At 38.5% G+C, this 17094-nt stretch overlaps 1 protein-coding gene across 1 annotated transcript in view; it reads left to right on the top strand.

The window, feature by feature from the left end:
- Positions 1–6823, top strand: part of psmb2 (proteasome 20S subunit beta 2) — a 29623-nt gene extending 22800 nt beyond the window's left edge. The window contains exons 5-6 of the mRNA XM_059954494.1: positions 981–1030; positions 2618–6823. Of these exons, the coding sequence (XP_059810477.1) occupies positions 981–1030; positions 2618–2719 (152 nt within the window). The 3' untranslated portion in view covers positions 2720–6823. The remainder of the gene's footprint in view (positions 1–980; positions 1031–2617) is intronic.
- The last annotated feature ends 10271 nt before the right edge of the window (positions 6824–17094 follow it).

Below are 17094 nucleotides of genomic sequence, written 5' to 3'. Positions count from 1 at the left end.
ATGATAAAATGGTTGATTTTTGTGAATGATCGTTTAGTAACTTAATTCTTTTTTATCGCCAAGACTAAGACTGTATAGGCATTTCTGTCATTTAAGATGTACAGAAAAAAATCTTTAGAAGAGAGGAAAAGACAGATATTTTAAAAAGTGTATCCTCATGCCAAGTTTTTTTTTTCTTCTTTACACTGTTAAACACATTGTAATCCTTTCATAATTAGAATTTGATCTTCATTTGCACATTCCAAAGTACATTTGGACAATCTTTCTGAAGCATTTTAAATGTAAAATGTGAAAGCTTTATTTGAACTTGTGCAGATGTAATTGCAGTAGTATTTACTAACAAAGTTTTAAAATTTTGACAATTAAAATTAATTCTAGATTCATGTTTCATTTCTGGACTTTTAACTAGCTATGGTTTTAATACTATCGTTTCACCTTTAATTGCAGCTTGTAAGAGTTTAACAACCTTGAATTTCTTTTAAAACACCCAATGAATAAAATTGTTCTCAATGTGTTAAGTGGAATTATCTATATCATGTATCCTTATGGAAGAATATGCACAGGTCTTTACTCTTCGAAGTGAAAAGCATGTGTCACTTGCATTGATGAATCTAATGCTCAGCAGGAGGCTGGTGAAAGAAGTGCACTAAGTGTAGCCAGCATCTGCAGATGGAGCTCATTACCCTGTTTGTAATAAATTGAATCTAAGAGGTGCCTGTCCTTTTCCCGGGTTCGGACCAGGAAAAGGAGGCGGGTTCTGATGCATTTTGATTTCCAAAAACTAATTGATTCGTTCCATCTTGCAGTTTGAGTGGGCCCGATTCTGTTTAAAAAGCCTGCTTTACATATGGACTGTGTTCAGCTGTGAGTCAGATAACTTCTGTTTTCTAGTCTGGATTTTATTTAATTTTGTAAGGGGAGGGGATGGGGGCTTGTTTTTATTTTGAGAAGATTTCAAAATTGAAACAATGTGTTCGCAGATCTCACGCGCGACGAGGCAGTGGAGCTCTTGAAGAAATGCTTAAAAGAGGTGAGATCCAAATCTGAATGGAATTCTACAAGAAAATTTGTTCTTGTATAAAGACATTGTTCACCTCTGGGGTTCTGAAACTTGCTGCATATGTTTATATTTTCACACATTGACATCAAAGAATGAGGAGAATGCAGTTTGGTTCTTGTAATTTTCTCCACATGGTGTTCTCTGAACAGGTAGCATTAGGTCTGCTCGGTACAGAGGGTTCCATTAAAGGATGCTTCTGGGCTTTTACTGAGTTTTGAAAATATGAACTGCTCTGGATAAACACATCCCTCACTTAGGTGTGTGCATCCTGAAGGGGGCTGATGTTGTTCTGTTGTTTAGGGAAGCTGGCAAGGACAAGCCAGGAAACTACAGGCCAGTCAGTAGCGGGCAAATTCCTGGAAGGAATTCTGAGGGGCAGAATCTACCAGCGGAGACTGATTTAGAAGAATTAACATGGCTTTGTGCATGGAAAGTTGTACTTGACAAATTTGTTGGTTATCTGAAGTGGGAACCAAAAAGGTATTTGAGGATAGGGTAGTTGATGTGCATTTGGACTTCAGTAAGGCCTTTGAATCCCACCTGGTAGACTAATCTGGAAAGTTAGGTGCTGTGGAATTGAAGGAGAGCGACTTAGGTGGATTCAAAATTGGCTCAGTGGAAAGACAAAGGGTGATGGTTGAAGGTAGTTTCTCAGTTAAACAGAGTGGTGAAAGAGTCGGTTAGCACATTGGCCTTCATCATCAAAAGCGTTAAGTATAGGGGTTTAGGGCATAAAGTTGTAGCTGTATAAGTCATTGGTGAGGCCACACTTGGAGTATACAGTTTTGGTCGCCCTGTTATAGGATTCAACTGAAACAATTGCAAGGAAAAAACTGTGGGGAAAAACAGGAAAGTTTTGAGAATGTTGTCAGGACTAGAGGGCCTGAGTTACAGGAAGAGGGAGGCTTTGCCATGTCTTTGTTCTTTGGAGTGCAGGAGAACTAGGGTAAACTTAGAGGTTTTTAAATTCATGAGGGACATAAATAAGGTGGACAATAGCAGTCTTTTCTCCAGGTCAGGTAGAGATAGAGGGGTGGAGGAGAAAGGTTTAAAAGGGACCTGAGTGGCAACTTTCATATGAAATGGATGATGGAAAATGGAATAAGCTGCCAGAGGAAGTGGTTAACGCAAGTGCAATGGTATCATTTAAAAAAAAACACTTGGATAGGTAATGCAGGGTGAACACATGAAATTGGGATGAGGTGGGTGGGCGCCATGGTCAGCATGGGCTCATTGGGCCTGCATCACTATGATTTATTGATTAAATGGGAGTGTAGATTTTCATTTGACTGCTTTCTTTATTTTCCCCATATAATTGTAATGCTGCTTTTAATATTTTCTGGGAAATCTCAGTACGCAGTGTGAAGGGTGGGTCCCACTATTTTAAAACATGTCTCTTCCATGCTGTGGTAATATGGGGATTAACACTGTATACAGTATGCCCTTTTACTCCATTGTACCCCATCTTTCATAGTCATAATTGGAAGAAGTTATTTCTGTATGGAGCCTCTACGTGAATAAAATGCAAATTCACTTGTAATTATTTTGTCTTTTCAGATCCAAAAACGATTTATTCTGAACCTTCCCTCCTTTACTGTCCGGATCATTGATAAGAATGGTGTTCATGATATGGCGCAGATTTCTGTGTCAGAGATATAATTTTACCCTTTTTTGGCTTTTTTTTTACTTGTAGAAATTTATTATGTATACAGACCCAATAAAGCCTGAGGTTCACTAAACTGTGGAGTTTATTTGAAAATACAACCTCACTTATACACAAACACATGATTTTACACTTCACATTTATGTTGATACAACATTCGATGGCAACATCAGTAAGAAAATAATTCAAAAATAATTTGCAAAAAATGTGCAAAACTAACATCTGTGAAATACAGGTTGAAAATCTACTCTTATCCAGTCCACAGGATAAGGCCCCCGTTCATCTTTCTCTGAGTGGGGAAAGTATTCTTGTTAGATATGGGGGGAGAATTGTGGAAATAGAAGCTGGAGGGGTCCAAGAATTGTCCTTGACTTGAATTTCCCCAAGTCAAAACTGAGATTGTAAAAGTTGCTCTGGTCAGTTAGTACAGATCTTTAGTTAATTTTATATCTTGGTTAGATCTAAGTTAAAATTAGTTAAATAGCACAGATTTGTACTCCAGATCCCAAACCTGCTGGACCAGAAAGTTTCAACCTGTACTCTGCAAAGAATTGATTTCAAACCAGTAGGTTGACTTTTAAACTTCTGACTGTTTGAACTGAATCCACCTGTATGTGAGGAAATGATGCTTTATAATGCTGTAACGTTACAGCAACAAAAGGTGAGGTAGTCGGGGTCAGAATGTTGCAGTCGTACTTAAACTAGCAGTGTTTGCTGATTGGATGTGCTCAAAGTAAATAGTTATTATGCTGGAGTTTGGTGTGTATTTTTGTAAGCGTAGAGCTCCAAGTGTATTTACCTACATTACTTTGAAAATGTTATCGTACCCTGTTGATACCATGCATGACCAACCAACTGGTCTCTATTGATGGAAATGCATCAGAGTGCAAAAGGAAATTGAACTGGGTTTATGGATGTCAATCATACCCCAATTCCCCTTTATGTTGGTTCCAGTTTACTGGAGGTCTGTTTTCGATTAAAATTTATACAATTGTTACTCTTCTGCTCTGCCATGGGTCATAATGGAAATAATCAGAATTTTTGTAAATAAAATTTATTTTCCTCATTTTTGAATTGCTATTTGTTATTATAGAAGAATTTTAATCAAAGTTGAAATTAACTTAAACCTATTAAATCCATTGCTCACAATTAGTTTGAAGCTTAAACAAAAATCTGTCATTGTTTGAAAGGCTAATCTTTGTGGTCAGATTTGAACATGTCTGTAGTGTGTGATCTTGTCCTTACATGACATGAACCATTGCTGCTCTATATTACCTATAAGTAAATCAGTCCCTGATGAGGAACTAGCAAAAGCTAATATATTGAACATGATTTCTGTACTGTTCATTCCAACATTTTAATGTAAAGTCAGGAAGAGTAGTGAAATTTTGCTAGCATCTACGAAGTTGTAGTTAAAAGTACTATTTTTGGTACAAGTGCTCTCTGCACTTTGAAGAGCATTATCTCATTGAAAGCAAAAGATATTTCTCTTACTTCCAGTTAATTACATGTACCATCTGTAATGCAGTGTGTTGAAAGTTCAGTGGCCAGACTGCAGTGTAATCATTTAAATATTTGGATATTAAGGAATATGGGGTTAGTAAAGAAAAGTGGCCCTGGGGCAAATGACCAGCCATGATTTATTCAATGGTGGAGCAGGTGCAAGGGAGCCAATGGCCTGCTTCTGGTTTTATTTTCTTTTTATTTAGAGATACAGCACAGAAGAGGCCCTCCCGGCCATTCGATCCGAGCTCCCAGCAATCCTTGACAACCCTGATTTAACTCGCAGAACAATTTACAATGATCTATTACTGTACCTGTTAAATCTCTGGACTGCGGGAGGACACCAGCGCAACTGGGAAAACCGCACGTACAGAGGACGCCAGGATTGAGCTCCAAACTCCGCCACACCCCGAGCTGTAATTGCATCATACTAACCACTACGCTACTGTTAGATGTTGCGGTCTTCGCTGAGTTTGGCTGTTAGCTTGCAATTCAATTCAGACATTGCATCACCAGTTGAGGTGACATTCTCAGTGCGTAGTTGTTGGTGTTTCTCTCTGGGAATGCTCACATTTACATAGTCCCCTGTTTGCTAGCCTCGGTCCTGATTGGCTACCCCTGCAGTTGACCTTTGAATTCTATTGGCTTGTGTTTCTTTGGCTCTTAGGGGTTAGTAGATGCTGTCTTATTTCGATATGTTTGTTAACGGCTATCAGAAAAGAGGCACACTTCTAAAAGTTCTCATGGTTGTCTGCAATGTATGAATAAGATGGAGTTAAAACATTTTTCTAGGACTGCACCAACAACTTGTTTTGGCTGTCTGTTTTCTCCCGCATATTAATACAACATTCTTTCATTTATCGATAAGCCTTATCCATTGCATTTTTATTGAGAGCATTGCAATTAGTTATTACCAACAATGCTTGATCTAGCAAGAACAAGTTTTATGGGGCTTTTCTGAATGTCAAGAACAGTCATGTCCACTGGTTTGTCTTGAAATTTTTCTGTAACAAATTGTTTTCAGCAGCCAGCTTTGCATGTTACTAAAGGAAAACCCACTGTTCTAATGAGCATCTTATATGTCTAATTAATGCAGACGTGTACAAAGTTTCTTCTGATTTAGAACATCCTGAAACATAACCATATATTTACATTGTCTGCTTAAGAAAGGTTCAATAGAGTGACTTAATAAAAATTCATTTACTAGGAGATGTAACACTTCTCTGCCTCTTCACCTGTCCCTTTGTTTTCCTGCATGTCTCAATGCAGTGATCTTTATTCAGTGGTGATCATGTGCACAGAGGTGATTAATAGACATTTGATAATTATTGCTCCAAAATAAACTCGTATTAATCAGTTTGAAAGTAACATATGTTTTGCCTGAGGCTAGAAACCCTCCGGCTTCCCCGCTGAGAGAGAGGCTGCAAGGCAGCAAGGGTATTGCTCTTCTCATCACAGGCGTAGGGCCAGCCAGTAGCTTTCATTGAGAATTTCGTGGCATTCAGAATATGATGGGGATCCCTTTTTTACAAAAAAAAATTATAATATCAAATTTGAACATAGACAGGAGGAAGATACTTAAAATATGGGGATTTGATAGTGTAAATGAATTATTCCTTGTGGGTAATTCACCATAAGGGAGCAACGTCTTAAAAATTGGTTGGGCTATTCAGGGGTTAAATCTGATACCTCCCTTCCTTCAAACAAAGGACTGTGGAAACCTAGAACTGTTGTCCAAAAGCTATGGATGCTAGGGTAAACTGGATTTTCAAAGCCTCAGGTTACATTTTTGGTGGGTAACAGTGTCAAAAGTATATTAAAGCAGTTACACTGGGGCCAAGGCACAGGCATTCATGATGTAATTGAATGTTAGAATGGAGGCAGCAAAGGGTATTGCTGATCACCCTTGTTCAACAAACTCCTGTATAGACTTCAAAGTCAATCTCAGAGTTTAATATTGCTGCTATTGATAATCATTTAATTTGTTTTCTTTACAATCAAACCGTTGAAAAGAATCGCATTCACATTCTTTCCCAAAGCACCCATAAACAAGGATTTCTTCTTCAGTAGTCAGGTTTTTATTTACAAAGTCTTTAATAATTTACTAAAAACTTAGTAGATCTTTATCAGTCAAGGTGACCCATATTTAAATTATTACCTTGATGTTAATTTGGATCAATTGTGTAAAATATGAGGTATCACAAGGTGCCCTTTAGAATATAACTTAGTGATTCTAATACATTTGACAAGCATATTATCATCTAAGGGAATATATTTTACGGAGTTATTTAAAATTTAAAAAGAAAGAAATCTGGAAGTTCATAGCCATATTTTCACTGAAACTTCTCTATTGAAAATCTCATACACAGTTTGCTAACATTGGTTAACATTAAATGATAAAGTTGTAGTTACATAAATTCTAATGTCTTCAAATCTTTTGTAACTTATTATATTTAAACCATCCTAAATTCTATTTTAAAATGTACAAATTGATAAATAACTGTCTGGTTAATACTGAAAATGGAGCCACTGTTTTTTGATGGTCAGTATTTGATGACTATTGTTTTATTAAATATTAAAGTTATGGTTGAATCTTACCCTCATGGTCTGTGGTATAATTTGGCAGGATGGAAAGAACTTACTTAAAAGTATAACCAGTACCTCTCACCACATTACTACCTGGGAAAGCTTGCACTGTTTCAGGCAAATTTATGGCAGCTTTAGCCAATTCTGCTACCAAAACAAAACCATAGTTGTTGGCATATCTGGACTAGTATTCCTGAAACCTACTAAGTTGTTTTCTCTTGTGAGGGATAAAAAGGTATTTGTATGTTAAAGAACTTAACCAATGTGCCAAAACAATAAACAGCCAAAGCATTTAATATTGTGCCAAATGGGATCCACAGTTTTATTTTGGTGGAAAAGATAAATTTCAGAATGTGTTTATTCCTCAAAGGGTTAATGCCTCAGGAATGTCAGTAGAAATTGTGATCATTCTATTAAAAGACAATCATTTATTAGGTGTGTTGAATCTCCAAATTTGAGCCCTGATTATCATCATTGCTGTTTGCTTAATTTATAATTGTTGTTACAAATTTCTTTATTAGGTGCATTGAATTAGAGCAGTGAAAATGTAATGGTTAATTTTACAGTCTTTGCACAAAGTTCATGTTAATCCCTATTAATTCAGAATCCTATTTCTAGAATTTTCTGCCAAATTTAAGCCCTCAATTTATGGATTTAGCAGAATCTGATGAACTTAAACCCAGCAAATCCAATCATTCTAACCTGTCAGCTTTAAGCTCGATTCATGCATCAGCAATGCTTAATGGATAAGTATTTTCATATTAATTTTGTGCATGCTATTTCAACCAATGTTACTCCCATTATTTAATATATCTTCCATCTCCAGTATTCTCTTTAATAGTTAACAAATTTAACATTTCCAACAAATAAAATTTGTCTATTGCCACAATATCTTTTGCTTATTTTTTAATTTTTTCGCTAAATGACTGACTTGGGAATGACCATTACAGCACTCTCACTGTTGACTCAAATTTACCCCTCAATACTATAGTTTCCATTAAAACCATTGGAACTTATTTAAGCAATTTGATGGATGATGGAACTGAAGAGGAGCTTTTAGAGCTGAAACAACAGTTTCGGATTAAGGTGGTATTAGGTTTGGTTTCCAGTTTTGAAAAGTGAGTTGATCTAAGCTGACTTTAGTGTTGATGTCAAATGATTTGCCCGTTTCTCACACCATGCCGTGCATGCTCAATCAAATGAAAATCATGGCACAGGTAACTTGTCACAACCTTCATATCTTTAGTTCTCTAAATAGGAGTTTTGGAAGTAAAACCATTAGACATGGTGGCATTCAAAAAGTTAGTAAAAATGTATTTGTAAAAATTATTCAATTTTTCCATGATAGCAAAGGTAAAACATCAAACTACTTTAGACAAGTTCATCAATTTACCCTTATTACTAATGGAACTATAATACCTTGTTATGATCTTACACTTTATTGTTTATCTACACTGCACCTTTTTGGTAGCTCTTACACTTAATTCTCCATTGTTACTGTTTTACATTATTCTATCTCAATGAACTGTTTTAATTATTTGATCTGTTTGAATAGTAAGCAAGACAAGCTTTCCACTCTGTCTTGGTACATGTGACAATAACAAATGAATACCAACATAAAGTATCTCTGCCAATATTCTACATTAATTACATTACAGACTGTCAAATGTTAATTCACCACATTGTGGTTTTGTTTGGTGTGAAACGTCTTTCTGAAGAACCAGTATATTTGGTACCTACGTGTGACTTGACACATGAACTTGTTTCGGTCTCTTTCTCCAAGGCCATCTCAAGTAACCTTTGCAGCAGACTGTAGCTGCATTATTTGTTTTGTTCTGGTATCCTTTCTCATTTAAAAATGTTATTTTTGTACTGGGGTGCAGTTCTGCAGTGGTTGGCAGACCCCCATATTGGTGGCTAAATAAACCACTTCTGTATTACTCAGAATTTACTAGAATGAAATGGTCTTATTGCAACACGTTAGATTCTAAGGTGTGCTCTGCAATGTAGACACTAAGGAATTTGCACCAGTAAGTGAGTCTGGAATGGGAAGGCACAGATACAAGATAAAACCAAGATTCATTGAACCATCTCGTAGCAGTTGGGTTATTGGAACATTGAAGGTAATTAAATGTTGGAAAGATTGGGGAATGGGGGGCCATGTGGAACTGATGCAGAAGAGGTGGTGAGGCCTGCAGCATAAAATCGTGAATTTGTTGAGTAGCAGGGCTGGCCTGAGGAGCCAGGAGGCCTGTGTCTACTCTGTTGTAGATTCTATTGTACAGGTGACTCCAAATAGTACATGATATGATGTATGAAGAGGCGGGGGTATGAACTCAACTGTTCCCTTTTCAGATTTCCACACAAACATCACCTGTGTGCAGTGCAGAATAAACATTGGATGGTTTTATCTTCCCACTGAAGGTAGTTTTGTAACTGAAAATATTGTCCCTGTTGATGATTGATTTGAGTGAATGTAGCATTTCAAGGCATAGACATTCATTGTCTGCTGGTGGTGATAATAGTGCAAAACACCTCTTCATTCTCAATTACTTCCCCACTGACTAATGCATTGGAAGTTATGTAAACTAATTTCCAGCAAACTTTGATATCCTCATTCAGCTTTTATTACAATCTTTACTAAAAGATTGTAAACAATACTATCTACAAATAAAGTTAGCAACAATGGTGCTTCGCCTTTGCTGCCTAAATTTGTCTTACAAAATGCACCATATGTTTGATTCACAATTGATGAGAAAATCCGAGGTCAGGTTAGTGGAAACCATGAGAAGGCACTTGGTTTAAGTGAGTGCCCAGCTAAATGATTCAATAGCCAAATTAAACACTCATGTGACCATGTCTTCTAAGTCTGTTACACTCATGAAATTCATTGGAACTCAAAGCATTAACCCCTTTTGCTAAACACTGAAGCTTCCTCTTGGTTTGATAGCATTGTTAATGATAGATTAGGATGTGGTAGGGTCTGTATATATGTCTGTATGTGTGTGTATGAGTGCATGTGTGTTTGGAAACAGCTGCAGCTATCAGCTGCCTGTCCCCATTGTCGAGGTCAAAGGTACTCGGTCATTGACAATACATCTATTATTACCACTTTAATGAAGCACAGAGTGACAGGGTAATCCCGGCCTGTCACAATTCACTATTCACTGCACACTTTTGGAGACCCTCTTGCATGCCCCTCCACCCACATCCCCAGGCCCCCAACACATACACAAATATTTATTTTGAAGTGAAGGATCTAAATGTGCAGCTTTCAGAGCATTAATTGATAATAGTCCCAAATAAATTAAATAGGAACTAAGTGATCCCTGCATTTTAAAAGCATTTTTATCTATCTGATATGTACATGTAAGTTTAGTAGTCGAACAAAACCAAAGTTCAATATTCTTTAAATTGTAGGAATATTTTAGTTCTAGATATACGTACTTCTCTCATTCCACTTAATAACTGACAATGTCATATTTTTAGGGAATTTGCAGGAAATGGGAATGAACATCAGTCATATGTTTCCAACATACTGAGTAAACTACAGCACAAACAGTGTTAGATCAAAGTAGCCACAGCCTGATATCACTTGAAAAATAATCTCTCACTTTGGAAATCTCAATAATTTTCCTAAAATTGACTATTAGGAAACTTAGCCATTAAATAATGAAAACGTCTCAGTTCATTACTGATTTAGGTGTATAACTTTATCAGTTCTGCCAACTATTGAGAACCCTGGATACAGTGGAGACAGAGAATTTGGGACCAGGAAACAGAGCGTCAGAATAAAAGGACATCCCTTTGGAACAGAACTAAGGAGTAATTTCTTTAGCCAGAAGGCACAATTCATTGCCACAGACGGCTGTGGAGGCCAAGTCAGGGGGTATATTTAAAGCACAGGTTGATAGTTTCTTGATTAGTAAGGGTGTCAAAGGTTATGGGGAGAAGGCAGGAGAATGGATTTGAGAGGGATAGTAAATCAACCAGGATCAAATGATGGAGCAGTCTCAATGGGCTGAATGGCCTAATTCTGCTCCTTATATCTTATGGTTCCATTTGTCTGTTGTTAGGTGCTGTTCTCTGAGTAAATCTCATTCTGATGTGAAAGCTCAAGTCTGATTTTTATTCTTACATGATATTTTTATACATTTGTATCGTGGCCTCAAGAGACTCAAAGTAAATTTACTACCAAAGTACACATATATTACGTTGGGATTCATTTTCTTGCAGGCATTTACAAGAAAAAGAAATACAATAGAATTTTATGAAGAACTACATACAAAAACAGATACAGCTCGACAAACAACCAATGCATAAAAGAAGACAAACTGTGCATTAAAAATAATACTGAGAACATGAATTGTGAAGTGTCCTTAAAAGTGAGTCTGTAGGTCGTAGAATCAGTTCAGGGCAGTGGTGAATGAAGTTATCCACGCCGGTTCAGGAGTCTGATGGTTTTAAGGTTGATGGCTGTTCCTGAACCTGTTGGTGTGGGTCCTAAAGCTTCTGTACCACCTGCCCGTAGTGAGAAGAGGACATGGTCTAGGTGGTGGCAGTAGTCAATGGGTACAGAAAACACGTGTATCATTTTCTCCATAAGTTAGAAATGCCTGCTTTCTGTCACTATCCATATCATATTCACTCTATTTTCTTTCAATAATAAGTGGTTAAATGGCCAATAATTAACGGAATATAGATCGTATCCAGTCATTAATTCATACATTACAGCATTTTATCATTACTACTAGCTTCAAAATGCTTCTAAAATGTATGGGAGAATTTGTATTTAAGTTAGATTTTCATAAGTTGAGTTGAATGCAAAGAGGCCTGTACCAGAATCGATAACATGGAAATGTCAAAGCTACAATTTAGGAAGAATCTAATTTTAAAAATCACTATTAATATAGGAAATGTAACCATAATAACTGTTTTTGCAATACAGCCAAATGCAATTATATATTCATTTTGGCTGAGCAGATTAATGATTTGCGTTTTCACCCATTTCTCTGTTCATCCAGGCTTATAAATCAATCAAGCTCTCCTTTGAAAGGAGAGAAGCCAACCAGTCATGCCAATGTGCGTGCTGCAGCCCTCAGAGGTAAGTATTGAATTCGACATTTTCAAATAACCAGTCTTTCCTATATGTGTCAGAAGTGGTTAGTACTGATACGTGATCATCCGTATACAATGCGATCAATTTTCTCCTCTCAATTGATTCAGCCTTATCTGCTCCCTTTTACCTCAGGTTTTCATCATCTGCTGTATTTTGCATTCCACAGTACCTTGCAGTCTTTCCTTCTAAGTATCTGTTAACTAGGTGGCATCCTATCATTGACATTCTCTTGGTTTTCTCAAATCTTCCTCACTCCTCCCAGGACGTGCCATGTTCTCACTGTTACCATCAGGGAGGAGGTACAGGAGCCTGAAGGCACTCACTCAGCGATTGAGGAACAGCTTCTTCCCCTCTGCCACCTGATTTCTAAAAGGACATTGAACCCATGAACACTACCTCACTACTTTTATTGCACTTCTTAAGTTTAACTATTATATATATACACACACACTTACTGTAATTCAGTTTTTTAAAAATTATGTGCTGCAACTGCAAAAATAACAAATTTCACGACTGGTGATATTCAACCAGATTCTGATTCTGCTTTTCAAGTTCTGATGAAGGATTATTGTCTCAACATCTGCTGTCTGATTTGCTGAGTATTTTGAACACGTTCTTTTCAGTGATAAATATTGTTTGATTGCAAGGAAGTAAAATTTAAATGCTGAAACAAACTTTGACAGAGAGATTCATTGTGATCACCATGCTCAGAACTGGATGAAGGTTTCTTAGGCCAGGAGCACAAAGATTATATATGTTTCCTCCATACATTCCACTCAGCATCTGCATAATTCCTTTCATCCACATGAAATATCCACCATGACCCATTCCAACAGTTCCGCAAATGCCTAACTTGCTGTATTCAACTAACTCTAATGTGAAACTGGAGACCTGAGATAACAATAGTTAAAAAAGCCAGGATTGGATTAATTTATTACTTATAAAACGAATGTCAGAGTTGCCACAGTTGACAGTGGAGTGGTCTTCTGTAAAGGGTTTGCGCATAAGATATAGGAGCAGAATTAGGCCATTTGGCCCATCTAGTTGGCTCTGCCATTTCATCATGGCTGATCCATTTTCCCTCTCAGCCTCAATCTTCTGCCTTCTCCCTGTTTCCCTTCACGCCCTGACCAATCAAGAATGTATTAAATATACCCAAAGACTTGGCCTCCACAGCTGACTATGGCAACAAATTCTCCAGATTCACCACTCTCTGAATAAAGAGATTCCTCTTCAACTCGGTTCTAAAAGGACATCCCTCTATTCTGAGACTGTGTCCTCTGGTCTTGGACTCTCCCACTCATAGGAAACATCCTCTGCATATCCACTCTGCCGAGGCCTTTCAACATTCAATAGGTTTCAATGACATTCCCCTCATTCTTCTGAATTCCAGTGAGTAGAGGCCCAAAGCCATCAAAACCTCCTCATATGACAAGCCTTTCAATCCCAGAGCACAAAGGCCAGGAGCACATCAAACGCTTGCATTTGAATCCTTCAGATATTTACTGCAAGAAATGCTTGGTAGAGTGACATCATAATTTTTCTAACTGCATGCCCCTTTAACTGTTTCAATAGTGTTCTCTTTCAAGACAACATGAAACTGTTTGACATGGAGCTCATTTATATCAAATGCAAATACGTTGACCATGAGGGCATAAAGAGAAAATGTGTTTAGTGTTAGTCTTTTTTTTCCCCTTCCTGAATTGCAATAAGGTCATAATAACAAGAAGCATTGTCCATTTCTCTGTCATTTCTTTGTTCCAAGCCATACCTCAGATATTCCACATAACATTAAGTTCAGAGTTTGTTACTAGGGCACATATGGTAGAAAGCAGGTCAGTTCACCCCTGCAGGACCAGTAGGAAATGATTGACAGCTGTTTGCTAAGTTGATTTTGGATAATATATTCTACTGCCACTATCTCGATAAATTAAGACTTATCAGGACAATATGTGGGAAGGATATGAAGCTATTCTGTTAATAGAATTGTTCCAGCTAAGCTAAAACATATGGATGCTAATGCCCACCAGATATTGAGATTAATGATCCTGGTACATAAAAACAATTGTGAAAATACAGAAGTAAATCAGGAAGAGATCATCTGGGATGTAAGCGGCCGGTTGATTCTAGATTTCCTGAATCTTTGCTCTCTCCTCAGAACAATTAGGCGCTTCCTTCCTGTGGGATCGACCACTCCCAAGTCCCCACCATCAATGGTTTAGGAGTCATCTGTTATTCTTGCATTCTCCTATGTACTCCATTTCAATGAGGATATCCCTCTGAAAATTCGTTAGCAGAAGCAATAGATTGCAAGGCGATAAAGGAGGAGGAAGGTGCCCAGGTAATAAAGTGTGCATTTAATCATTATCTTGGGAACTAAATTGTTCTGATTATGAACATCTAGTTATGGATGAGTTTATAACATTCATAACTGGATGTTTAGTTTACCTGAGACAACCATACCTACAGAATGATTACAGGAGTAATCTGGGTGATCTGTTTGCTCCTTAACCCCTCCCCCCGATTTACCCTACAAGATTCTAGAGGTGCAGTAACACGCTCGCCTTTCAATGGGATGAGTGGAGCTGTAGCAATCTGCAAAAGGCACGGTAGAACGTTTTTTTCTGGACTGGAACCAGGCCACTCGATCACTAACCAGTCAACCTTACACCAGCGCAATGAGGCAACAGATTTTTCAATCTGCCGGATGCATATCGGGAACTTGCTAAGGATTTCTTGATTGCATCAGCTTCCCCCGGGAACTCTACCAAAGGAAAGACACAAGTAGTTAATTCACTTCCAGCTCACACGTTATCCTGACAGACTGTTCCACCACCTTCTCAGGGCTAAGAAGAAACCAGGAGTAGGAGTCAGAAGCTGGGCCCTTCCTGCCACCACTCATATGATCGAGGTTGACTCAAGAATGTTTAATGCCGTTTCCCGTACACAAGTGTAAGGAGAACAAAATAATCATTGCTCCAGATTCAATGCAGCACAAAGTAAAAATACAAAAGATAAAGAACATGATAATAATAATAATAATAATAATAAAACACTCAATAAATATAAATACATAAGGTGGTTCTATACATAGACTGATTGCATGTCCATAAAGTGACACTGGGTTGTTCATAAGGTGACTGACAGGATATAATAAAGTGGGTGGAGGTGTTGATCAGCCTTACCTCTTGGGGAGAGTACCTGTTTCTGAATCTGGTGGATGCGACGCAGTCTCCTCCCCGGCGGGATTGGGACAGACGGTCCATGATCAGGTTGGTCGGGATCGTTCATGATGTTGCTGGCCCATTTTCCGGCACCTTTCCGTACATACGTCCCTGATGGCGGGTGATCCGTCCCAGGCTTCGTATCCTCACAGCCCTCAAACCCCTGATCTTCCAAAAAGGCATCCCGCTTCTTTAAGATCAAAATTAATTTTGTCACCGCAATCTGGAGTAGCTAATTCCAGCGATTCACCATTCTCTGTAAGAAGTTCCTCTCTATCTTGCCATAATCCAGAATCCGTTACTGAATGTGGTCATTGAAAGACAAACCCAGAATCAAGAGAAAAGATTACTTTTACCAGGTGCTGTAATGTGAGTGTTATTTAAAGTAAGTTAATACTAATCGGGAAGCTGTTGGTAGCAAGAGGTGGTTCTGGGGTTGGCAGGGTTTTTATTCCCAAATGCATTGTGTATAGTTCCCCCACCCATGCCACACGAGATACCTGGAAACCTCTGTATTGTAAATATCTTTAGCCATCCCAGATAAAGATGTTCTTTTGGCCATTAAATTGTCGACTGGTCCTTTTGTAAAGTAGAAGTTACCACACCAGGAATAACTGGCAGATTTTAAATAAAAGAAAGCTCGATGGGTTGTAGACTAGGTGTCAATTCATTGCAACTAAGGTCACGTATTATGCCTGATGTTCTGTGAAGCTGGAATGAACTGTGTAGTCCTGAACATTGCCACTGCTCAAACTCACTGTGTGCAGAGCTACCTACCTGGATTTACTTTGATCGGAACGGAAGGGACAAAACAAGTGAGAATAGCCCATAACACAGACTGGGTTCCCAACTTGCCACAGCAAAAGGCCTTTCTTATACATTGTTGATAGCAGACACACTTTAAAACTGTGCAGGTACATGGGTGGGTTAGCACAGTACAGGCCATTCGGCCTACAATGTTAGTGAACGTGGTAAATGCTGGTGGGAGAATTAGAAACATTAATGTGTTTATGAAAGAGAAAATAACACCAGGAAGTAAGTGATTGAGTGGGATTGAGTGAATTGCTCTGAGAATATGGAGGGAGGAGGGGCACGGGGTGGGGGGGGGCAGAGGTGATAGGCAGGTGAGAAGAGGAAAGAGGCCAGAGAGAAGAATAGAAGAAAAGGGGAGGGGAAGGGAGTTTTTTTTACTGGAAGGAGAAATCGATATTCATGCCATCAGGTTGGCAGCTTTCCATATGGAAAATAAGGTATTGCTTTTCCACCCTGAGGGTGGCCTCATTGTGACACAAGAGGAGGCCAAGGACCAGCGGGATTAAAGTGTTGGAACACCGAGGAGTTCCACTTTGGGCAGGCAGAGCAGAGGTGCTCAGCAAAGCAGTCCCCCAGTTTACGACTGGTCTCGCCAATGTAGAGGAGGCTGCACTGGGAGCACAATAGACGACCAGCAGATTCACAGGAAAAGTGCTACCTCACCTGGGCGATAATTAATACTATTATTAAACAGTGCTTGGTGCGTGTAAAGAAATTGTGGAAGTGTTGGGTGTAATATCAAAATTCTGTGGTAACACAGAGAACTAGAGGGAGGCAAGCGTGTCAGCCCTCTTCAGAAAGTGACAAGAGTTAGCCGCTCATTCATACTTCCCATGCTTGTTGGCTACCATGCCATCAGATAAAGGATAGTGACCAAAGAAACAGCACCTCAGGAAAAAGATGGTGAGACTGCAGAAATCACAGAACGAGCTAAAAGCTAGTTTCTCAAGCTGGTGCAATGTGAGGATATGAAGTATGGTGTGACGTTACACAGGGTCACTCCTACCAACGTTGTGAAAAAAGCTCTCAGGAGTTACAGCATGCTGGGGTGGAATTGGAACTGTGATGGAGATGATGGAGAGTTGCAGGAGAAGATTAATGGCCCAACAGGACAGAAGAAAGATGG

Source organism: Hypanus sabinus, chromosome 30, assembly GCF_030144855.1.
Source record: "Hypanus sabinus isolate sHypSab1 chromosome 30, sHypSab1.hap1, whole genome shotgun sequence".
In the NCBI taxonomy this organism is placed as follows: domain Eukaryota; kingdom Metazoa; phylum Chordata; class Chondrichthyes; order Myliobatiformes; family Dasyatidae; genus Hypanus; species Hypanus sabinus.
The sequence above is the reverse complement of the archived record's forward strand: the minus strand, read 5'-3'. Positions and strand labels throughout refer to the sequence as shown.